Source organism: Ammospiza nelsoni, chromosome 5 (assembly GCF_027579445.1).
Source record: "Ammospiza nelsoni isolate bAmmNel1 chromosome 5, bAmmNel1.pri, whole genome shotgun sequence".
Classification (NCBI taxonomy): Eukaryota; Metazoa; Chordata; class Aves; order Passeriformes; family Passerellidae; genus Ammospiza; species Ammospiza nelsoni.
In genome coordinates, this window is record NC_080637.1 from 53,814,162 (window position 1) to 53,838,717 (window position 24,556).

Here is a 24,556-nt window from a genome sequence, read left to right on the forward strand (position 1 = left end):
GACACTCCACCAAACAAATGAAGGGCTGGCACAATGATGGCACTTACCATCTGTGTTCCCACACTCAGTGCAAGGGAAACAATCAGTCGCCTCTGTTTTGTGCTTGGCCCATTGAGGGTGTTCTCAGCCAACACCAAAGCAGAGAGGACATCCAGGCGCTGCTCACTGTACTTTCTATCAGAAATCACCCTTTTCTTGATGACAAAAAGACACAGAAATTCAGAGAAAAGTTACCTAAGCCTAAAGGCAATAGCTTACTACTTCTTCCCAAAGCTTGCGGACTAGTCATAAATTGACTATTTCTGCAAATATATTTTGTGAACAGACTTAACTGAATCCAAATTCACTTACTCTGCCAATTCAGTGATATTACCTGTCTATACTCTTGGAATATGTGCAGCCAACATGAACATAGTTTAAGTCATACTAATGGATCCTTCTATTTACCAACATTTGCCTTTTAACATATTTTCTGATAAGCAGTCAAAATATCAAGACCTGTTCACACAAGTGTTTAATATCCTTCAGTGCAAAAGTTTTAACATATTTTTCTTAACTTAAAAATAATTGCAATGTAATTACAGCTATAATTTGAAATGTTTATGAAAGATATATATATATATATATATAGATATAGATATAGATATAGATATAGATATAGATATAGATATAGATATATACATGAAGCGTTTGAAGATACACAATTTTTCTTAGTGACTTTGAAGTTTGGAAACTCCTCAGTTCAATTTATATATCTGTATATAAATTTTTATAGATACAACTATTTTTTTGCTTACCCTAGAAAATATAGAGATGCCAGATACATAAATTGAGATTACAGTCAAATAAAAAGGAAATTTCATAGCTGCACCAGTAACAATAGCACATATCCTTTGTAACTCTGTAACTGAATGTGATGAAGAATAAAACCAATGAGTAATACATCAGAACAGGCATACTAAAGTCTCATTTTTCCCTTCGACCTGAATTCTGAAATTCAAGGTTTGACAAGCAAAAGAAATTATTTTATTCCCCAGTGAAACAGAATTTATGCCCACAGTAGGCTGCTGTAAGCCATCACGTACTGCTATTTTGCCAAAAAGACAAAGATTTAAGTAACAGCCTGCTTGCTTAGCCCAGCAACAGATTGCTTTATCAATGTGCATCAGAAAAGATGTAAGCAAAGGTCAGCTTGTGAAAACTCACAAGAAATAAAATCTAAAAACAACAAAAGAAGAAGATAACAAGAGATGCAGCAGCTTAGAGGAAGAGGGGAACCAGTTTTTAGTCAAAAAACAGGTAATGATCTATGCTGTACAGTTTCCTGGGAAAAAGCTTGGAATGACTGGAAAGCTTATATATCTCTGGATTATGATAGAGCATTACACTACACATGTAGAAAAAATACAAAAATCACTTTAAATTAAACTTAATAGTTTTTAAAATACTTAGGGAGATTAATTATTAGAACTTTGATTACATACCTTGGCCACAGAGATAGAGAGAAGAGCCTGATACTGCAGATGCTGAGTGATGTGTGTCACAGAGTCTGCCACAACCATGCTTCTTCGGTAAAACATATATTCTATTGCCTGAAGTCAATTCCAAAACACATTAGCTCATGTAGCTACCAAAATTGCTGCCTTAGGAATCTGGCTTTATGCTGTGTGACACATCCACACTGCAAATACAGACTCTTTCAATTTTGTAACGTGATGTTACTAGCAGTTACAATTAACCCTTAGAAACCAAGAAAATAAAACTATTTATGAGCATTAAAAAGTTTCAGGACTGATTTAAGTTTTGTTTTTTGGTTTTGGATTTTTTTTCTGTTTTGTTCACCACTGCTTTCTGAAGTTATCATGAAAAGGAGTATCTTCTTTTTGGAAAAACTACCAGGAGAAACATGAAGTGCCACATCTGGGGAGGAACAATCTCCCATACACGAGTATATACCAGGAATCACCCAACTGGAAAGCAGCTTGGAAGGAAAGAACCTGGGGGGTCCTGGTGAACAGCAGGTAGAGTGCAAGGCAGCAATGTGCCCTTGTCCCAAAGAAGGCCAACGGTAGCTTTGGCTCCACTGGACAACACTTTGCTGGCAGCTCGAAGGAGGTGACCCTTCCCCCTGTTCAGCACTCATGAGGCCACATCTGGAGTCCTGGGTCCAGTTCTTGGCTCCTCAGTACAAGAGAGACATGGACACACTGGAGAGAGTCGAGCCAAAGGCCATGAAGGTAATTCACAGACTGGAGCACCTCAAATGTGAGGAAAGGCTGGGAGAGCTGGGACTGTTCAGCCAGAGAAGAAAAGACTTGGAGGGGGATCTTGCCATTGTACATAAATACCTGGAGGGAGGGTGCAAAGAAGATGGAGCCAGGCTCTTGTCAGATGTGCCCAGTGACAGAACAAGGGGCAATGAGCACAAACTGAAACACAGGAGTTTCCCTTTGAACATCAGAAAATACTTTCTTACTATGAGGATAACCAAGCACTGTCACAGTCTGATTGGCCAGAAAGGTTGTGGAGTCTCCACCTTTGCAGATATTCAAAAGTCATCTGGACACAGTTCTGGACAACTGGCTCTACACGTCTCTGCTTGAGAAGGGATAGCTGGACCAATGATCTCCAGAGATACCTTCCAACCTCAAACATTCTGTGACATCAACTAAGGAAGTCAGTTAGAAGCTATGGAAAAAAACCAAACAAACGAACAAACCAACTCAGCCCTAGCCTCCCTAATCTATTCTCTAACCAAACCACTCTCAAACAAGAGGTCATGCATGCAAAAACACTTCTCATCACAATTTTTTTGATATGGGATGTTTGGTCAATGTTCTCTGTATTTCCTACATGAAAGAAGTAATTTTCATCCAGTGACCTACCTTCAGAAGCTCCACAAGTCTGCACAAGGCTTTTACTGAGGTTTTGGTCATAGGTTTTTGCATTGACATGTAAAGATTCATTGTTGTTTTAATGATGTTGCTAAGACTGTATGCATAAAGAAAACCCTAAAAATAAAATGAATACAAGGGGAAGAAAAATTAAAATTCATTTTTTCCACATGTCAATAAAGTAAGTGCCCTCTGTTCCATTCCATACATGACAGCTAATCTTTGCCTTTGCACAACAGAGAGCCTACCAGTCCACTAATCAAGCCTGGGATACCAAAGCTGAATGAGACCCTTTTATTAGCAGACACCATGAAACTGCCTATGACTCATTAGATCATATATTAACATCTTCTAAAGCCATTCCAATTAAACACAGTTTAGTGAGTCAAATAATCACAGAGCCTCAAAGGTCTAATAGCTTCAGTCTATCGTAAACCAACCCATCAAACAATTTCCATCTCCCTAAGAAATATCCCATCACAAAAACAATCTAAACCTTCCAGATTCTGTGGAACAAATACACTGACAGTATTTAGACAGTTTTACACTTTCTAAATAGAGATGTCCATCCCATAATAAAGATACCAATCATTTCGACATAAATATATGCTAAGCTTTAAAATGTTGATTATATACAACATGACAAACAATTATTAAACTTACTTCAAAGAAGAAGCAGTAACAAAGAAGAAAAAACTAAAAAGGGACTAGGAAAATACAGTAAGTGGTGTGGCAAACTCAATTCAGTATGGAGCAAATTTTTAAGTCCACTGCAACTAATTCAAATGTAAAAAAACACAGATCCTGGTACATGCCTATCTTTAGCTAAAGGAGACTCAAGATCATGCCACTTTCACACACCTATTCTCATCACATTTCTGTCAGAGAGATAGATACTTATAAAAACTAGCAAAAAATAAATTAAGAAATAATTAAGATTACATGCTGTTTGTAGGCAAAAATACCCCAGCTGTCTTGGAAGGTAGTAAGATTCTTACCATGTATCATCACTAGGCAAAGCACAATGAAACAACACAAAACCTTTACTGGGAGTATGTACTGTCCTAGATAAAACTAAATAGACACTGGTTCAGTCCACTGTAAGTACTTCATGACTCAAAAGGAAAGAAATCCAAAACCTTTACTACAGAGAAGGTTAAGCTTTCTTGATTTCCTGTGTCGAGAAAAATCCAAAATTCTAGCTACTGAATATTTAGTCAGATTCCCTCTCCCCACATTCTTTATCAAAAGATCTTTTACAGATTTTCTTGGAAGAGTACTGGACATTAAAAACTTTATAAGAATTCCAAAACTGTGACATTACACACCAGTGATCACAGAGCTCCTGTGATTTCTTTTTATGTTCAACAACTTGCACCAAAACATCAGTTTGCTGCATCACCACATTAAAAGATTGCACACCTGGATGAAGACATTGCAGCGGTTAGAAAGATCTTCAGAAAACTTTGTTGTGCGCTGCTCCTTGGACAAGATAGATTCCATTTTTGTCATCCACGAGCTCACAAAAACATAATATGACTGCATATCTCTGGAGAAGGAAACAGAGAAAGTTGCTCACTTCAAGTAAGAAGATTATGAAGATTTTCTTTTTCTTTCCAAACCTTTCCCTTGCAGGGGAAATATTCTAAACCTTCAGTCCCCAAAATAACTCACCTTCCCTAAAGTATCAGAACCCTATACTCATTTACATTTAAATTCTCTACAGGTAAGGATTAGTTAGTCTGCCAATTATGTCTATACAATGAGTCAAAAATCATCTACTTTTCAAGAGAACACATGGCCCTGTTATCAGTGCATATACCACACTTCCTTAAATTAAAAGACTACATAAAACTGTTAGAAAATGCTTAAACACTAGACAGAAAAGTCCAACACTGGTGCTACTTTTTTTCAACTCAGTTCGAATTTTTGTTGCTTACACACACACACAAACAAATACAATTTGTGATTACATCAATGCCAGACTGGACTGTTTTTAAGTAACATAATTCCACAGAAGTTCATCTGTGTGAATTACACTAGTTTTAATAAATGGTTAAGTAGAGTTAGAGAATTGTGACACTGTAATATAACTTCTTCCAGCAGTTGTAGTAGAAAAGTATTTAGGTCATTGATGCTGGGAACAGTCCAATTATCAAAGGCAGTGCAAGGATTTGTAAACAAGCAAGAAAAAGTTATTTGCACAATTCAAATCAGCAGATGCAAAACCTGGATTTTATTAAAATATTCTCAAAATTGTGTGTAAAAAGTAGGGCAACAAAACTGGGGAAGGAGCATAAGGCCTGCAAGGGAGCTGAGGGTGTTCTCCCTGGAGAGCCAGGGAGACCTCACTGCTCTCTACAACTCCCTGAAAGCAGATTTTTGTGAGGTGGGGTCTGGTCTCTTCTCCCAAGTAACAAATGACAGCCCAAGAGAAAACTGCACAAGAGGAGGTTTAGATTGAAGATTAGGAAAATTTCTTCACCAAATGGGCTATTAAACATTGGAACAGGCTGTCCAGGGAAGGGGTTGGATCACCATTGCTGGAGGTATCTAAAAGATGTGCAGATCTGGGCCCTGGGGACATGGTTTGGTGGTGAACTTGGCACTGCTGAGTTATAACTGGTGATCCTGCAGGCCTTCTCCAAGTTAAATGATTCTATGTTTCTGTGAAATGCATATGAATACCAAGATGTTTTTCTGAACTTCTTCTTAATCTTAAGAGTTGTACCACTGCCCAAGACCAGAAGCAAAGCAGCAGTGCAATTATGCCCTACCTAGGAATTAAAGCCCAGGAAAGAATCAGGGCTGGGAAAAAGTGGGTTGAAAAAGAAAGCAGGGCAGAATTGAAAATAATCTGCCAGAGAATCAGGCACAGAGCTGCTTTTTCCCCCCTTCCCTCCTCTGCCTCCAACTCAGTTCTTCCAGCTTGCTTATTGGAAGACAAAGTGCAAAACCTAAGTTTTTATTGCCATTCCACAGACCCCAGTTTGCACTTTCTTGTTTTGTTCTCAAACATACCAACCTTAGCCCTGTTATCTTCCTATGCAGGACACTTGTTCTTAAGACTAACAGCTAAAAATATTCCATCTCATCTTTAAGCATATTTTAGAAGACAATGAAGTGAGCTACACACTACATGCAGAACACAAAACAAGAGAGGCTTTCTTCAAAAACAGATAATTTCAAAGACCATTAAACAAGCAATAAAAAAGTCACAAAGAAAGAAAACCTTGCAAAGAAAGTATCACCAAGCAGAGGAAAGCTCCACTATAAGTCTACTAGCAACTTACCTCCATAAACACATAGAAAGCAGAGAGCCCTAATAGAAAACAAAGCAGCCCAGGTCACTAGACACTAGTTTAAAAAACAAAAGGGAATTTGAAAATATAGAAACAGAAGTAACTGAAACAAATATTTAGAACTGCTAGGAGCATTGCTATTTTGGTGTAATAATACATATTTTTCTGAAAGCATGACATGAAATGCAGCTTAGTTTTGACCAAAATTTTTGTGCCAACCCTAACACACACACACACGCACTGCTGCAGTGAAGTGGAACAAGTGACTAACACCACTGAGAGACACCACAGAACATGCTACTACACTGAATGAAAAAGCCCAAGTCCACGTGCTCAAAAACTATTTGCCAAATAGCATCATGAGGCAGTATTAGGATGCATACTTGGTAAGTGACTGTGCCCTCTGCTGTAGAAAGTTCTCCCTTTGTGTTTTAACTGTATGAATACTTTTCTTGTCCAGTAGTTTGGCAGCAGCTGGAATCTTCTGAATCAGAAAATTGTCAGCAAACCAGATAATGTTAGCTGTTAATGTAATGGCTGGTACCTGGGAAGAAAAAAAACAAAGGAGGGGGAAATACTACCAAGTAGCAATAAACACAATTAAGACAGCTCAGTTTATTTCTGTGTAACTGTTTTCTACAGAGTATTGCATTGATATTAAAAAAGTTCCCCTGGATGTTCACTAAGGACACCATGGGCAAAATTATAACCACTCTCAGTGATTCTAAACAATATTAGAAAATTTAATAATTTCTTCATACCATCCCATATGAAAACATCCCACTCAACTTTGCATTTAGAGGTCTTCCAAAACCAATGTTTCTAGTCACAGTCAAAACCCAAAGCATTTATTCAGCACCAGAGTATTCATAACTCAAAGAGATTCTTGTCTTCAGTGCCATATTAATCTTGAGAAGAAAGATTGCAATAGAAATGGTAAGTTTATTTTACCTTGCTGCTATGTGAGTGCACCAATTTTAGACCATCTTTAAAAGAAAATAGCAGGGGAGTGTTATAAAAGGTGGAAAATTTTTAACTCTGTTTTCAGACATTTTTGTGTTCTTTCTTTTCCCAACACTGTGCTACACTATGTAACTCAGGAAATTATCTACTTCATTACTGAAAGACAAAAGAATAAAGCACTTACCTTCTTACAGACATCCAACAATGACTTATAAAATTTCTTGTCTACAGTCCGAAAAATCTGAAAATGCAATACAAACAGGCCACAGATGCCCACATATTTATCTCTCTGGTCAATTTCTGAAGGTTCACCTGAAAAATACACCCCTGTGAATTTTACTCCCACACAAACAATATAAACAATTTGAGAAACAGTGAAGTTGTCTGTCTGGAAAAGCATGAGCTTGCCTTACCAAGTTTGGCTTCGACATTTGAGAAAGATGTACGAAGAATATGAGCAAATTCTTCAGCAAATGTGCTGTTCTTTGACACAGACACTCCACCATTTACAGAATCAAACTGTTGCTCTATACAGGCCTGAATAAAAAGGGGGGGGGGGGGGAAATATCAATATATCAAGATAATGCCATGAGTTTTGGACCTTGAAAGAATACTGGTTTTCAAGAGAATACTGGAAGAGCACACCGATTTAACACTAACCTAAAGTAAGCCTTAACTTTTTATGACATACATATTCTGAACTATGACATACATATTCTTAACTATGCTTACATTTTTAAATATAAAACCAGAAAATATTAAAACACTCTTACACTTGACATTCCAAACCCCATTTTATTTATTTTCCCATTTCCTTTAAGGAGCATTTTTAAAGAAGCCATTTGATGAGCTAGTGCTAAGAAAATAGTTGCATATTTTTATTATCACATTATAACCTGTTACTAACTGTCCTTTAATCAATATTATCACACAAGTCACTTACAGGATGTGGCTCATGGCCTTGCAGAATAAAATCACACTCTACTGCTGGCAGTTTAAAAAAGCTCCCAAAACCTCATGACAGTCAAAAAATAGAGACACATTCCATAATTTACAAAGAGACTAGAAAAGTCTTTATTAGAACTGCATCTAATATTTTTAATGAATTTTTGTTAGGAAGAGGCATTTGCAGGACAGGAGAGGAAACTTCCTGAATAAATTCCAGTCAAATCGTATTGATGTCTCAAACCTATAATTAAGTCTTTGTACTTAAACAGCATTAGGGAACTACAACATGAAAAATGGATAGCTGGTAGCATTGTCCTTTGAAAGAATAAGCCAAACTGTGCTTAATTATTTACCTACAATTTCCTTTTGAAGGTCGAAACAATTTTTTCCTAATGCCATTTAAGATGTAATGGCACCACCCAAGCAACTGACTCTGCTTTGAACAGGTTCAACAACATTATCATCTGGCCACTATGCCACAACATCCCATTTCAATGTCTATAATATACACTTTTGCAAAGAAATGGGTTCTTGTATGAATTTAATAAAGTTTAATTTAACTACACAGAAAATGTAATGAAATCCTTCTCATCCACCTGTATTGCTGAATGATCCAGGGGTATGTACCACCACAGTGGTCTCTAATGACAGGTCATACTCAACATATTTTAAATTTTAAAGATTATTGTGGAAACTAATTAATTTGCAGCTAAAATAAAGACCTATGCTATGTAAACCTGCTCACTATTATGCGGACAAAGCAGAATTCTGATAATACACAGTCCTAATGCCAAGCTGTCTGTGTTTCTCTAGTTCAGCAAAACAGTCAGCATTCACTGCTATCATTCAAAGCTTGGCACAGTTCAAGCACACGAGAAGTGCAAGAAAGGCTCTGTTGTAAGATCCTTTTTTGTCCCAGGCACAGATCCAAGAGCCAAATTCACACATCACTGTGACTGGAACAAAACCAAAATACAAACAAACTAACCATTCTGAAAAGAGTCTTGCTTTCATGTAAGCTTCCTTTATCATACTGGGGAATATGAAGTTCATTACCTGAAATATCATTCCATCAAGTAACTGGGATTCCAGTTTTAACAGCAGTTTTTCAAATGGCTTTAGCTTATCTTCTTGAATCCCAAACTTAGAAGGGTTATGATGGACAGATTTTAGCAGCCTGTGAGGGGTAGATGTGGAACACACACATGCAGCACACTTAAAACATAGTCACAGTTTTATCATATCCTGCACTATTTTGATAAGACGTTTTAATTCGCCCCTCCTGCCCTTAGCAGCAACCCCAAAATAAAAGAAAAACCACAAAAACAAACAAAAACCAAACCAAACCAAACAAACAAAAAACCCCCACACAAAAATCAAACCAACAAATAAAAAAACCAACCAATCAACCAAAAAGCCAAAAAACCCCCCAAAATACACTCAGACTGTATAAACAATTTGCATTTGAGTAACTACTTGGGTTTTCAAGGACAGAGTTAATATTCCACTAATTCAGCCACCTTTATAATTGCTGACTCTTCAGCTTTTACTTAAGGTACCATCCCTTTTTAAAGCTCTATGCCCATTCCCATGATCAGTATGGACAGGGATAGTCTTAGCACAGTTCTTTACACAACTAAATTTCTTACTGAATATTCTTGAAATCCCACCAACTATTACGTTATTTGCCAAGATGCCTACCCTGCACTGAAAATGCAACACTCATACTCAAACAGACAAAATATTTACTGGTGCCTTTAGAAGGACACTGTGGGAGCTTAGCCCTGCTCTTCCACAAATTTCTGGAGAGACTACCAAAATCCATGTTCCCACACTGACTTTCTTGGAACACAGACAGATGCATATACTTTTATGGCTTAATTTGTGGAAGTATTTTTCACATCGGAGACACACCTCTTATACATGGTCCAGTGATCTTTCAGTGTGGCATGATTGTCAATTATTTCATCCAGAGTTATCAAGATTGTGAGCAACTCTCCTAGATGCTCATACATTGCCTGTTCGTGAAGGGAAAAAAAAAGAAAGAAAAGGACTGTAATTATTAGAAAGTTTACTGCAGTCATATGAGGCACATAAAATTTCAGTTCCTTTCAATGCATTTTCAGCCAACAAGATATCAGTTAGAGAGTTAAACAGGAGAAATTGTGGCTTAGCAGCTTTAAGATTTGACTTGTAGTGACACAAGAAATATTAAAGGGATGTCTGCACACAAATTAAATTCCTTGATCTATCTTGACACTGAAGACGCAATTTTTTAAATAGTCTATATGCCAAGGCACACATTGCAATAAAGGAGCATGCAAACACTTTGTTGTTAAGATATCTAGAATATGACAGACATGGAGACACCAGGCCTTCCCATACAAAGGTCAGAAAAAGCTGATTAATAAAATAAAACCTTTAAATTGAAAGCTGTTCTCTGAAGTCACTTTCATGCTGTCTTTCTCAGGATTAATCAAGAGCTATATATATTCACATAAGCAAAAGGGTTCCAAATCATTCCCACCTGAAAATGAACTCCAGATGTCTCTATAATTTTAGGTGCATTCCTGTAAATAAAATCAGTATTTTAATGCCTTTTTAATCCTTAGAACAGATCACATTTATCAGTTCTGTATCATGGTGTGTTCTCTGTGTTCTGGGTACATTTTTCTTCATTAACACAGTAACTTCAGGAAACAAAAGAACATCAAAACCTGATGAAAAGTATATACTGTTTGAAATCTGTATGCTCTGATCAAATTTAAAACTTTATTTTTAAAGAGACAGCATGTGACTGGTTGAAACAACCAAGTGTATTCAATGCACAGGTGTGTCAGCAATTCCCACTTTAGTTATGTGAATAGCCTTTACACACCCAGAAAATAAAACCACTTTGTATCTACTCAAGCCATGACCAAGCAACACATCCAACACCACACAGGAAGTCTGCCTTGTGCTGTGGTATAAGTCAAAAATAAAAGCAACAAATAAAACTGAGAAGAATGATGCTATCCTATTGGGGGATGGGGAAACAATTGAGAGTCCTGCAGAGGTATTCAAAGCTAACTCCAACAATCCTGTTCAGAACTAAACCTTCCTCACAGTTTTCAAAGGAGCTAAACCAAACATCCCTTACCAAGCTAAACTTCAGATGTTAAAACCATGGCTGTTCTGTGAAAAATATATGCCAAGATTTACATTTTCAAATTAGACTGTAGAAGTGATTTGATTTTTAAGCTATGTATCAAGAAACAGGAGGAGCCTCTCAAACAGAGCAAGGATAAAAAAATCAGCAATATTTCTCAAATATAAAGACTAAAAATGACAAACACTAACATCCTTGCATCTCACTATATACAAGCACTTATCTTTTCTGAAAGCAAAACAAAACCATTTCCATAACTGTTTATGAAACTTACACAGCAAAGCACTCTATCTCTAGACAACAATATTCCAAAAATGACTATGCCTTAAACAGAACATTAATGTTTTAAACATTTAACTCTACATAGTAACAATACAGCATTTTAGAAAATAATTACTTGTTGCTGGTATACAGAACAGCCAGCTGATGCACTACATTCACCACCACTTCATAACATCGGGTAACAAAGCAAGACAGCTCCTGAAATACAAGAAAACAAAATGCATATAAATGTATAGATCCTCCTCATAGACAAGTTGTCATTACACAAAAAAAACCCCTGAACATACACTACAGAATACGCAGCCAAAGCTCCAACTACATCCCTAACCCAAGTCAGTGGACAGATTTACAGCAGGATGGAAAATATCCTACTAACAGCTCTGAAAAAGGATCTGGGACTAAGCTAAGAAACTACCAAACACAAGCTTCCAGTACAACTCTGACCCTTTATAGTATTGGTTCAATTTATCAAAGACAGCAACAAGTGACTTGACAACAGATCCCAAGTACTTTCAGGGACAAAATCCAGCAGAGGTTGTGCTTTTTCCCCACTAGATTCAAGAGTCACACTCTGGATGCTGGTAATAGCCAAATTCAAATTAGAAATTACCATAGGAGCTCTTACTGTAAGAGTGATAAGCCAGAGAATATTGCTTTAAAACAAAGAAAGTCAATGTCTTTGAAAGGTTTGCCTGAAGAAGGCAGAACTTAGGCTTGGTTATGTAACACAAAATGAGTAAGAACATGTCAACTCTGACTATGTAAAGAAGCATCTTAATTTCTACAATGGATTTTAACATGGCATTCCTTGAACAACAGGATAAATTAATATGAGTTTCCCTTAACTGCAGTAATATCTGCTCATTAATTTACCTTACAAATCCCATCAGGGAAATGTCAGTGTGTGATGAGTCTAGCCAGTCTGCATGTAGATGGCTTTATAGCAGACAGCTCACACTGGATGAACAGTCAGCCAGCCAGGAGACTAGCTAACAGCTGAATTCTGTCTTCCTCTCCATCAAAAATAGATCCTATTTGGGCTTCTGCCTTCTATTAGTCACCAGTTTTCACAAAACATTACTTCTTAAAATTGTACTGCTCTAACAAATGCAGCTGAAATAAGCCAACAGAAGAATGAATTAATAGACAGATGAGATCATGTTTCCTGGGGAGGCAGCATTAGCTGCCATTTTAAAATTTCTGGAAAGAAGTCCAGTTCAACAGCACATGTATATTAGCAGCTACATAATACAAAAAAGACTGTAATAAACTAATATTTCAGAGCATTATTTTGATAATGCTTTAAAAAAACTTTCTGACCTAGCAAATTTGAGGCTACTGCATCTAGCTAATCCAGAAAGCCCAGAAGAGCCAAGAAACCAATACATGGTGATTAGCTCTATGAAAGCAACTTTTCACCTTTTTGTTAACTTCATATTTTCACACCACCCCTGGGGATATGCTTATAACACTGACCAGAACAGCATTTCCTAATCTAGGGACGTAGAACACTGAACAGATTTAGGACAATCCAACTGCTGAAAAAGAACAAACTTCATAAGCAAAACAGAGAATGAAGGATGAAACCTACAAAGCTGGTAAGACAAAGAGGTTGGAAAATGAGAAAGAAAACATGAGTGATCCTAACAATTCACTGCACTTCAGCATAGTAAAGGAAGTTGAGAAATTACTTCCTACACAGCATTTGTCTTGTCACGACAATGATTAGTGTCATGCTGCAGAATCAGAACATAAATTTTAACCCTTGGTCAACCAGAATTTATTTAAATATTCTGGAAGCTTCCTCTATATTCTCTACTTCACCACATCTACTCCTTACAAGCAACATTGCATAAAAATAGAAACATTTTTGGGAATGAGACAGTTGCTTAAGTTATACTAAGGACAAAAAACTCCACAATAGACTGAATCCCAAGAGCACAGGTATTCCTCAGAATAAAAACAGATCCTGTTTTCATTGAAAGGAGTGATCTTCCAAAAATGTTTGAAGGAAACATAAGCAATTTTTTTCAGGTACATACTTTGATTTTGTTTTTTTCTACCAGCTAAAAAAACCCAAATATATAAAACAATCAACCCATTTCCAATGTTCAATAAACACCAGAACTTGCTAACTAAACTCAGTTATATTTAACTACGGATGAAAGCAACCTCAATTTATCTTCTCCTACTGAAGTGTTTTAAAGTAATTTCTAATTCCTTCTCTCATTAGACTTCCAGAGAGAAGTATAAAAAAATCCCCAAACAATGTGTGATACATCAGCTGGTCTGCAGGCAAAACATAGCAACATATCAGATGACTGCTATGCCTTTCAGCAAAATGCAAACGGGATATGGCAGACTGTAAAATATGGCATTTTGCAAGTAAAATTAAGATTATATTGCTGTCAAACAATCAAAACATACTCTACCTGCAAGAAAGAAACAAATCTTCCCATCTGTATTTGGCAATCTCCCTCCACCATGCTGGAATCTGTGGCTTAAAAGAGAAACATTTGTCAACAGTTTCTAAAGCCTGTGTTGTACCTGTTAAACTAACACTGAATCTTGCCCTCCAAGCCATTTATTTGTCATACTAGTAGAGTGCACTATTATAAGTGTATTGATGGAGCCTCAAAACCTCCTAATTTTGCTTTGCTAAGGTGGACTTATTTTTGGAGTTTCTTTTTCATTAAAAACTACATGGTTTATAAATTAGATACAAAGCTGGGAAAAGTCTTCTTCATCTGAAAGAAAAAAAAATAAACCCCATAATTCTTTAAGGGCATATGTATTATGTAACTTCATGTAAATGTTTCTATTTTTAAGAAGTTTGCATGAAAATACTAGTTATTTATCTTGCAAGAAACATCCAGATGTTTTTTATGGAGAGAATATACTACATGATTAACTAGAAAGATTTTTTTTTTCCTACATATCCTTCTGCACAAAAGAACAGGCTTACCACCATAGCTTCACAGCATTATCTGTATGACACAGAACACAGAACTACAATAATTACATCAGCCATGCCAAAGTGTTTCAGTCATTTGGAGCGGTTTGAACATCACCTGACAAAATACTGTCTTTTTAATGCGACAACAGATAGATGCTCTAGACTTGAGATTTTTCTTCTGAGTCACTCTGAGCAAGAAAAGCTCACTTAAAATTACAAGTTTACCTAAGAAATGCAGGTCTTCTTGCTACATACAATATATTCTTTTACAGCTGTCAGAGATTAAAGGAGTCTCCATTTTTCTCCAACATGGAGCTCTGGGACAGAATACTAAACATTGCTTTGCTTCCCATTTCCACATTTTATGCAACTTTTAATCTCTTCAGTGTATGTTCCAAAAAACCCTACCCCACTACCTGAAGTTCCTAGACTAGTCCTAGCCACTGCAATGACAAGATGGGGCAAAAAGTTCTCTTTACATAGATAGAAAAAGCCAGCATAGTATTGGTTTAAATTTCAACCATCCTTGAGCAAGTAACTTTGCCAGTTGTTTAAAGTAAGCAAGCTTGCTGTTATCAAAGAAAATGCTACAAGTAGGGATATGGAAATAAGGAACATAATTACTGCATTCCTACTTAATCCTCAGAAGGCTGACCTCTCAGTTCCTGACATTTCCAAGCATTCTCTGCACAATACCCATCAGGAACAAATTGCTGCTGTAATATAATAATCTGCTATACTCTGGTTTTTTCACACTAGAGACATGGAAAATTCTGAAGGATCTCCTAGTACCATTTTGGCAGCATATGACTCTAAAATATTTAAAACCATATCTGATAAGACACGTAAGTCTGCTAAGAAAAAAGGGAAAACAACCAAACACACACACCCCCCAAAAAACCTCCCACATAACAAGCTAACAAATCCCCCACTTTTCTATGCTCCTTAAGCACAACAGTTATCTTATATAGCACTTAAAACAATTATAAACAGCCCCAAGCTCAAAGATTTCACATTCCCTGATATTTCTGATGTCTCGTATGACAAAGATCTGTGCTTATTCCCACACTAGTACCCCAAGTCATTCAGGAGTTACCAGTTTTAACTCCAAGGCAAAAAACTGTCACCTACAGCAGTGTCTCACCATTTGTGAACTGACTTATGATGACTTGGGCCCCCTCTTATGACATGGTCTGAACATGTAGTATGAGTTACCTGCACTGAAAGGGAAGGTGATATCAACATACTCCAACTTGTCTTGGAATACCAATTGCATAAGTGAAGAGGCCAGGGCTTGGGCCAAGTTATTTATTAATGGTTTCATTGTTTTACTTCAGTTAAATCACAGATTTACTGTTTAACTACAACCGATGTCAAATGTAGCTCCAAAAGGAAGTAAGTTGGTTTAGGATGTGTTTACATGTGAAAAACATGTTTTCAGTGCCATACCTTGCAAAATAGCTGCTACAGCAGACAAGCTCTATGTAGGGAGCTCACACTCCCTACTTCCCATGTAAACAAGGCTGCAACAAAATTTCCTGTTCGTGTAACAACACATACTGCAGGGCTTTACAGAGAAACCTTATCTTAAGCTAACTCAGGATAGCTACAAGACACTAACACATATCCCTATAGGCTCAAAGTTCTCTATTTGGTGGCATCACAGAGAAAGCATATATCTGTATAATAAAATTACAGTAATTGTAGCATTTAATATAACCTGAAGCAATAATATAAAACTACACACGTTTACAGAAAAAGAAGCTACTTACCTCCTTCTCCATAAAACAGGAGGCCATTATAAAATTTAGTTTCTGCCTAACAACAAAAGCAGAAATTTGGTTTTAATAAATAGGATATATGTAATCAAGCTACAAAATTATTTAGACATGTCTTGTTTCTTTATTGTTAAAAATAAATGCATATATCAGCAGCATGCCAAACTGCAAAACTTTTCATATATAATAATAAAAGTCAGTTGAATTTACCTCATATTTTAACTTCTTGATTTCACAGCAAAGAGCAGCATACACTGTAATAACTTTGTTTAGAACCTAGACTCAAAATGAGGAAAAAAATCACACAGATTACAAACAAGTTCACATTTAGAGGGCTTGGACTGAGGTTGAATAACTTTTTTTCCCTTTAAGCATAAAGTGCTTACCTTGTTTTCTGTCTTTATGAGCTCCAGTAGGGAGGACTGTTCATATGGCAAAAGCTAGAATTAAAAAAAAAAAGCAAACAAAAAACCACAAAACAACCAAACAGAAACAAAAAATCAACAACTTTAAATAAACATTAGTCAAAAATACATTCATCCAACTAGGCAAGTATTCCCTCCAGTTTAATCTCAAATAGGGTCAGTAATAAGAGAGCCACAATTGCTCTCTTATTGACTGCCAGCCTGCACTGGAGGAGCCCTTCACTCTTCATGTTCATATGGAAATACCTTTCCTTTCACTTTAGGCAGACAGACAAATACCAAGGTATATTATATAGCATTTTCAACAATTTACTTACAAAACTTGTAAAGCAAAAGCACAATCATTATGGCATATGTAGGAGAAAAACAGCTCAGGAAAACTAAAACATTATTAAATTCCAAATGCTGGAAACAGGAAGCAGAAAGTACACCTGTGCGCAGGCACTGGCAATTTGTACTTAAGTCAGCCTGATTTTGACTAATCCATAAACATGCAGTACTGTGCAGTACTATACATAATTTATTCAAATTATTCAGACAGATGACTGCTTGAGAGTGCGTCTTCAGCACAGACAAGTTTCATATGGCAACAAAAGTGCTTTTAAATTATGTCTGCAAATTCAGTGAAGAGGAAAAGCTAATGCTCCACAGAGGAGACCAAGAAAACAGCCAATACTGCACCAAGGCCATTAGGCCCCCAGATAAAAACACTAACAGTCACAGGGAAGACATCTGCTGCAACCAGCCTTCCCAACACATGAAGAATTAGAAATTCATTCAACTTCAGGTAGTAACCATAGGACTAGAAACTAATCATGTGAAAGCTTCTTCCCATATGATATGCACCAATTTATTAATTATTTGATAATTAAACTAGTACTGGATAGTTTTCTCAAAGACACAAGTCAAAATTTTAAGAGCAAAAATGCATCAAGCTTTTACTTAGGAGGTTTTGAAGGAAAGGACAAACTAGGAAAGTAACAGATGCAATGTATATTAAATATATGAAGACCTTTAAAGCAATGGGATCAAGACTGAAGTCCCAAACATCTCCAACAGAGTCATCCAAAGCATCTTCAATTCTTTTCAGCTGAGATGTATATTCCTCAAGAAATTTTCCGTAGCTCTTCAACTGCACTTCAGCATGAATTTCTGAGAATTGATAACATCATACAGTTTTACAGACAATTCAATAAACTGCAATTTCAAAAAATGTTATTAAAAACATTCAATATCTTGCTATTTAACTTTAGTCCTGTATTCTTCTTTTTGCTGTGGCATTTTTCTTTAATAAAATGCAGATTTAATGCAAAGTTCTTATTTGTTTAAAAACAATCCTATAACTTAGTGTTGGTTTAAAAGAAATTCAAATACTACTTGAAGAGTTTCGAACATCTAAGCAGTATGCAGAAAATTATTTTTTTTCAAGGTACGTGTATTGTTACTACTAAGACCTTAATAATCACATAAGGTGCTGAGCAAAGAAACTACTGTGGAAATTGCAGCACAGCAGGTGACCCTACCCATCAGCTGAACCAGTACAAATGCAATTATATAAGAACTTTGAGGCAATGGGTCTAATCACTTCAGCCTGAGTGGCAGTTGAATTTCCAGCAATCCACTTTCCATTTCTCCCTGGTATCTCTCAGTGAGTTATTTGACCATTACACGGAAAGCTTATGGCTTTTAGTAATTTCCTCACACTTTCAAATTCACTCTTCTCAGGCAGAATTTTTCTTCTGCTGGGCATTGAAATGCATAGCTATCCTGTTAGTGTCAGGGGCAAGTAGGTTCAAAGGGACAAACAGGTTCAAAGGCTAACATTCAGCTGGTCAAACAAAAGCAACAGCGGTCTTAAGTAGCAAAGTAAATCGAAAGGCAATTGGTGCAAAACAGTTTCATGCTCTCTATCCTGATCTTTTTTATTTCCCATATTAACACTCTTCCCCAAATTATACATAATTGCTGACTTAGCTGCACAATCTGAACGACAGAGTAAATGTTCAAGGCTCCTACACTCAGGAAGTACAATCTTTTTTCATGTGAAAACTAAAGCGCCTTTCCCATCACTAGATAACAAATCTAACAGCTTGTGATCATCTGCTATTCATTGAAAATAGGATTATCTAAAAAAAGTTAGAGAATGAAGGTCAACTGGACAACTGAACTTTTCTTACACAAGAATTCAGCTGTCACGTAGCTTTATAGGTGCCCTTTTTGCATTTCAGCAAGTGGACTTGCCTAGAAGTTAAAAATAATATATTCTTTTATTCTGCATGTTCAACCTCTTAGTCATTGTCTTTGCAAACAACTGAGCCAAATGGTAGCTGATTTCTACTTCAGTGGGAGAGCACTGCTGAATCAATCATCATTGAAACATTTTTTGCAGAAACAAAAATATCTGAGAAACTGCACCAGCCAGAAAAGGAAGAATGAATAAAGACAAATTGATAAGGAAAAGATGAAAAGGACTACGCGTAGGGAGGTTGAGACTGAGAAGGAGAAATGACTGCAGTGAAGACTGAATTAATTTTAAGATAGTACTTTGAAAGTAGCAGCAATGCCAACCATAAAGGCATGCAGACTGCAAAGCCTACCCAAGGAGCACAGAACACTCCCCCACAATAATGGCATTAGCGCCGTTCAGTCCTAGCAGTACCTGCAGCCTAGACAGAGCACAGGCATTGACAAGATCAGGAGAATGAATTTCATGTAGGAGAAGTGAGTAAAACACTCTCCATCAGCAGCACTCCAAGCACTGATGTGTAGCCCTTAAGTTGTATCATTGTACAATTCTATTCCATCAAGTTCATCTCATCCTTCAGGTTCTTTCCAGTGCATATTCTGCAGGCTCTGCTGCAGCAAACCAGTAAAACACTGATAGATCCACAGCCCCGTTGAATGGATTTTAACCAGCCATCATGTCAGCTTCAGTGCTTTACTGCTACAAAATCCAGAGTAGGGGAGACATTAAAGAGGTATGCTCTGGTACTTTCCCCATCACATCTCCTCCCTTCACACAAAAGACAAACTGACAACAAAAAACCAGACAGGCACTGGGGCTTTAAAGGAAGAACAGAAAAAACTTCAAAGTCATACAAGAGTAGGAAATTGGCATTGCTGTTTAAATCAGTTTCTATGAAACAAAAACACTGAGCATTTCTCAAACAAAATCTCACAACAGCACTCTGCTAGAAATTCACTGACTGTCACCCTTCCAGCAGACAAATGATGGATTTGAGCAACAGTATACTCATGAAATACTTCCAAATACTTAATTATTGACAGCCATCAATTTGCTACCTATAAAATAAGACACAGGAATAATTTCTCACTTTCTTAGTGAGACAAGAGAGTGGAAGCTCTTAGCTAGCCAGAGATAGGCAGTTCCACAGGTAAAAAATTACCTGGGAGATAAGAGAAGCTTTCTAAGATGCAGAACATTTTTCCTAAATAAACTGACTCACACAGAGGAAGAAAATGAAATCATAGAAAGCAAATATCATCCTTTTCTTCAGAGCAGCATACATGCTTGATAAGGTCTAATGTGTTTACAAGAAAGTTTGATTTAGTTTCCCCTCAGGTGATAAAACTAAAGCATTATAGTTGGAACAGTGCAAGAGATCAACTCAGCAGCAGATGCCTCAATCTTAACTTCTTCCAAAATCAGCAATATCAATATTCAATGAAGTCACTGGCAGTAAGATTTGCAAGCGTCATAGCCATGCACATCTAGGACAGAGATCTTATGTTCTCAGTTGAGAAAGTTGTAATTGCTAAATGTTAGCAATGCAAAGCAAAAGTAGACAACAAGAACAAAAAATGCCTTTCAAGTCACACGATTATTCTTTGGCTTTTCTCTAGAACACTGTGTGCTGCTCTGGATGGAAGATCAGCCTGTTTCTTCACCCTTGAGATGGTGATAACAGGGCATATTAAGTCATGTAAATTTTTTGGAGTTTCATTTCAAGTCCTAGTCAAACTAGCGGAGAGCTGGCATTTTGAGTAAAAGCTACATTTTCCTTTCCACAGCTAGAGAATTGATAAAAAGCTCTGCTCAGGACAGCCTGTTTCCACTGAAACCGGACTATCCGAACATGACATAAATAGTATCATCCCCTGGGATAACATTATATGTGAAACAGTTGGTCCACGAGTGACATATTTCCACAGCAACACCTGGTATAATTAACTTGGCACAGTTCAATTTGCAGCGTGTATTACAGTGTGACAACCATATAAATTCCCTGTTTAGAAACTAGGTCACCTCCACAGGCTGAATAAAACGTGTATTTTGACGGGCATACGAATCCACCGTGAAAGACTTCGGCATCGCTTAGAAGATCTAATTCAATTCTATTTTAAAGGTGAAACTACAAATGACCGCCCACCTCCCGTGACAGAGAGCCTTTACCAATGAAAGCTGAATACAACTAACTGCTCACAACATATCTTGATGTGACTTCTCTGAATAACCAAGGAAGCCACTGCAAAAATTTGTGAGCCACAAGAAATGACCGGGAAGGAAAGAAACACCGTTCCCACGACAAGCCCCGTCAGTGCGAGAAAAGACAGGGCGGCACAAAGCAGCCTAACCCTCCCCGCCGCACGGGGGGCACCGCAGACGACTCCCCCGAGGGAGCAAAGGATGAAGGGCTGTAAAAGCTACTCCCCCCACCCTAAAACAACCTCGACAGCTACGGAGAAGGTAGTGAGAGCAAAGAAGGTCACGGCGGCCGCCCACTACTGCAGGCCGGGCCGCAGGGGGACCAGCACTGGGCTGGGGGCGGGGGCGCGGGGCAGAGTCCGCGGGGCGGGGAGAGCGACCCCGCTCAGCTCCCGCGACTGCTTCCTCCTCCGTCCCCCCCTCCCTTCCGTTCCCGGCGGAGATGCAGCGGGGCGGTTCAGGGGGAGCAGGCTCTGCTCAGCCCGCGCCTCCCCCCGCTCCGAGGTGGCTCCGAGGCGGCTCCCGCCGCACTCCGCCGGCCCGGCCCCGCCCGGCCCGCCCTCCGCGGGTGCTCACTCTGCGAGCCGTCGTCGAGGCGGTCGAACTCCCAGTCCGGGGACAGGGTCTCCAGCGCCATCGCCGCCGATCCAGGCAGCGGCCGCCCGGCCGCCCCTGACTCAGGCGCACGGGACTTCCTGCCCCGCGCCCGCGCCGCACGCCGGGAAATGGAGGCGGAGGGGAGTCGGGGCTCCGCAGGAGGAGGCGGGACAGCGCTGGCGCCGTTCCGCCGCCCCTCCCTGCTTCCCTCCGTCCGCCCGCCGCGCCCTGGGGTCGGCGCCGGGCGGCGGTGCCGTGGCTGAGAAAGCGCTGAGGGTGGGCCCCGCGGGGCGCGCCGCGATGGCCCGATGCCCGCGGCGGGACGGGGAGTTCGGTCCCCCCTTTCCTCCGACTCCCGGCAGCTTGAGCCGGTCGGGCTGGGTGAGGCAGGGCTGGCCTCGGAGGCACGGGGGCTTTGGGAGCTTTCCTGGTTTTCGGCTGGGGCTCGGCAGCCCAGCCCAGTCTCTGTGACACCGACTCCGCAGCTCTGCCAGGCTGCTGGCATGAGGGAAAGCTCTGCCGCCTAAAGCGTGACAGACCCGCAGCCGCCCCAGCGCTTCCCCTTTCTGGTGCCGGAGGAAGGAAGCGGTACGAGGAATTGCCCCTGCTCTGGGACGGTCTGGAGCTCAGGGAGAGTTGCGAAGCTCCCGCTAATCATCCCCCTTGTCGTTTGTGTCACGGCCTCACAATGGCCGTGAGGTACTTACCGGCGTACCACTTTTTCTCTTTTTTCCCAGGACCCTAGGGGGTGTAAAATCAGAATAAGAATATAAATACTTGGGAAAGGAAGAGAAGCAACCGTTCAGGACCATTAGCAGCGACCACACCAATTTCATTAGCTCAGCAGAATCAGTAGCATCAGCAGAAAAGGAAATGGCTTTCAAAAGAAGTATCATGAGGAGCATCAGCAATGTCAGTGGGGAAAATGCAAGAAAAATAGCAACCCGGATGAGAGATGTATCAGGACCATCCATAAAAGCTAATTTTGTAATGCAACAATTCTGAAATGAGTGCATGACCATCCATAAAAGCTAACTTTGTAGTGTAACAATTCTGAAAATAGCACCTACCTTCCTTCTGGTTGCTTTCAAAGGAAGCCATCCTTTGGCATCTATTGATTTTAGAGTTTCTAGGCATAAAAGATATGGTTGGTTGAATTATCACATTTATTGATGAATTTTTCTTACCTAAAGTGCATTTTAAGAGGCCACCCTGGGAAAGAAGAAATCAAATTCAGCTTTGTGTGAAATGAAATAAAGACTGCTTGGAATAAGTTGTTTGTTTTGTTGGGTTCTTTTTTACTGGAGAGAACTCTGATTTGTTGTCATATTGTCAAATAATCATGATGTAATATGTCAATACATCTTCTCCACTCTTTGGCTCTTACGCGAACTGTTCACACTGGGTTTTAATGGAACCAGAAGTTTAATTATGCAGGACATTGACAGCTGGCAGTGAACACAAGTGCCTCTAAGGAGATGATGATTATCACACAAAATGAAAATACAACTTCTGCTAGATTTTAAGGATCTTTTTCTGTCCATGCAACTTTATTAGAAGTCAGTATAGCTGCTGTACATTTATTCAAAATCAACATATGTCTTCCAATTCTGAAAATGAAATAATAAAATAGAGTTTTCTTCACAAACCTTTGAAACAAAGTTTCTTTCAGCTGTGTAAGACTGCACATGAACAGAGGCTTTCAGACTGCTTACAAGGTAGTTATCAGGCCTTTTGCTCTCTGTCCCACAAAAAGGCGTCCTTCAATTCTGCAGGATGGTACAAGGGAGGAACCTGCAGAACTGGCACTTGGTAGGGCCCTCACTTCCTACATCTAAACTGAATTTGTAAAGTGAATATTTCAGGGTTGCTTATTGCAAGGTTGTGAGATCATCAAAACTGGATGCAAGGTAATCCATGTGGGTGGCCTGTGCAGTGGCCACACCAAACCAAAGGGTGCACTGTGATCCCCACAGCATAAGTGATGTAGCCCTTATTTTAAATATGGAAAAAGAAAATTTCTTCAAAAGAAAATACATTGAAATATAATGAGTTTTTTAAAAAAGGGAGCAGGAGGCTCCTTAACTGAAAAAAAAAATTCACAATTATACTCAATTAAGTACACCAGTTAAATTTATGCTGCCATTCATGGTTGGTTTTATTTAAATGACTGATAATTGTCTTTTCCTTTGGCTCCCTAGGTGGCAGTATTTTGTTGCTCACACTGAAATCATTTAGGTCATTTGGAGATTCTGCTAGAATTTCTGTTTTCTCTGAAAATCTGATTTAGACTTTGTCTTGAAGCTCACTGGCAGTGAGACTGGCTTGGATTTGATTAATAAGTTTGCTGGGCTGTCTTATCAGTGAAGGGCTTTATGCTGTTCACTCGTGTGAAATTATTGACATTTTATAAACAGAATTTCTGCAAGTTGGATGACACAGCTTCCATTGTACCAGGAAGCTTTTATGTGGTACAAACTCATAGGAATTGCTAAGATTGCTCAAATATCTGTTAGAATCTTCAGGAAATAGTATAGTAAGAAAATTCTTTAGACTTTGTTTGATAGACAGTGGTTTCTAAACTGACCATTACTGAACCAAACATAATCTATAAAACAATCATTTCTTTTGGTCAGGCCAAATTGGTCATTAAATGAAATTTCATAATGAACTTTCACAGGAACTGAGTAAAATGTGAACACAAATATGTTCCAGCTGAAATTACTTGTTACACTTGAGTACTGGAAAAGTAGATGAGAGAATAAAGTCCAAAATATAGTAGAATTAATATTCTGCTATGACCATTTCATTTATGA

At 38.6% G+C, this 24,556-nt stretch overlaps 1 protein-coding gene across 3 annotated transcripts in view; it reads right to left on the reverse strand.

Annotated features, from left to right (window-relative positions):
- Nucleotides 1-21,828, reverse strand: part of WASHC4 (WASH complex subunit 4) — a 39,332-nt gene extending 17,504 nt beyond the window's left edge. For 2 of the 3 annotated variants that reach the window (XM_059473411.1, XM_059473410.1), the window contains exons 1-17: nt 21,720-21,828; nt 17,709-17,848; nt 16,658-16,711; nt 16,482-16,547; nt 16,266-16,311; nt 13,970-14,037; nt 11,653-11,735; nt 10,635-10,677; nt 10,022-10,125; nt 9,164-9,284; nt 7,573-7,696; nt 7,344-7,471; nt 6,580-6,740; nt 4,317-4,443; nt 2,886-3,011; nt 1,485-1,592; nt 48-194 (exon numbers count right to left, since the gene is read on the reverse strand). In XM_059473411.1, coding sequence (XP_059329394.1) covers nt 48-194; nt 1,485-1,592; nt 2,886-3,011; nt 4,317-4,443; nt 6,580-6,740; nt 7,344-7,471; nt 7,573-7,696; nt 9,164-9,284; nt 10,022-10,125; nt 10,635-10,677; nt 11,653-11,735; nt 13,970-14,037; nt 16,266-16,311; nt 16,482-16,547; nt 16,658-16,711; nt 17,709-17,848; nt 21,720-21,780 — 1,707 coding nt within the window. In that variant the 5' untranslated portion in view covers nt 21,781-21,828. The remainder of the gene's footprint in view (nt 1-47; nt 195-1,484; nt 1,593-2,885; nt 3,012-4,316; nt 4,444-6,579; nt 6,741-7,343; nt 7,472-7,572; nt 7,697-9,163; nt 9,285-10,021; nt 10,126-10,634; nt 10,678-11,652; nt 11,736-13,969; nt 14,038-16,265; nt 16,312-16,481; nt 16,548-16,657; nt 16,712-17,708; nt 17,849-21,719) is intronic. The other variant, XM_059473412.1, reaches the window with a different exon arrangement.
- Nucleotides 21,829-24,556: the final 2,728 nt, after the last annotated feature.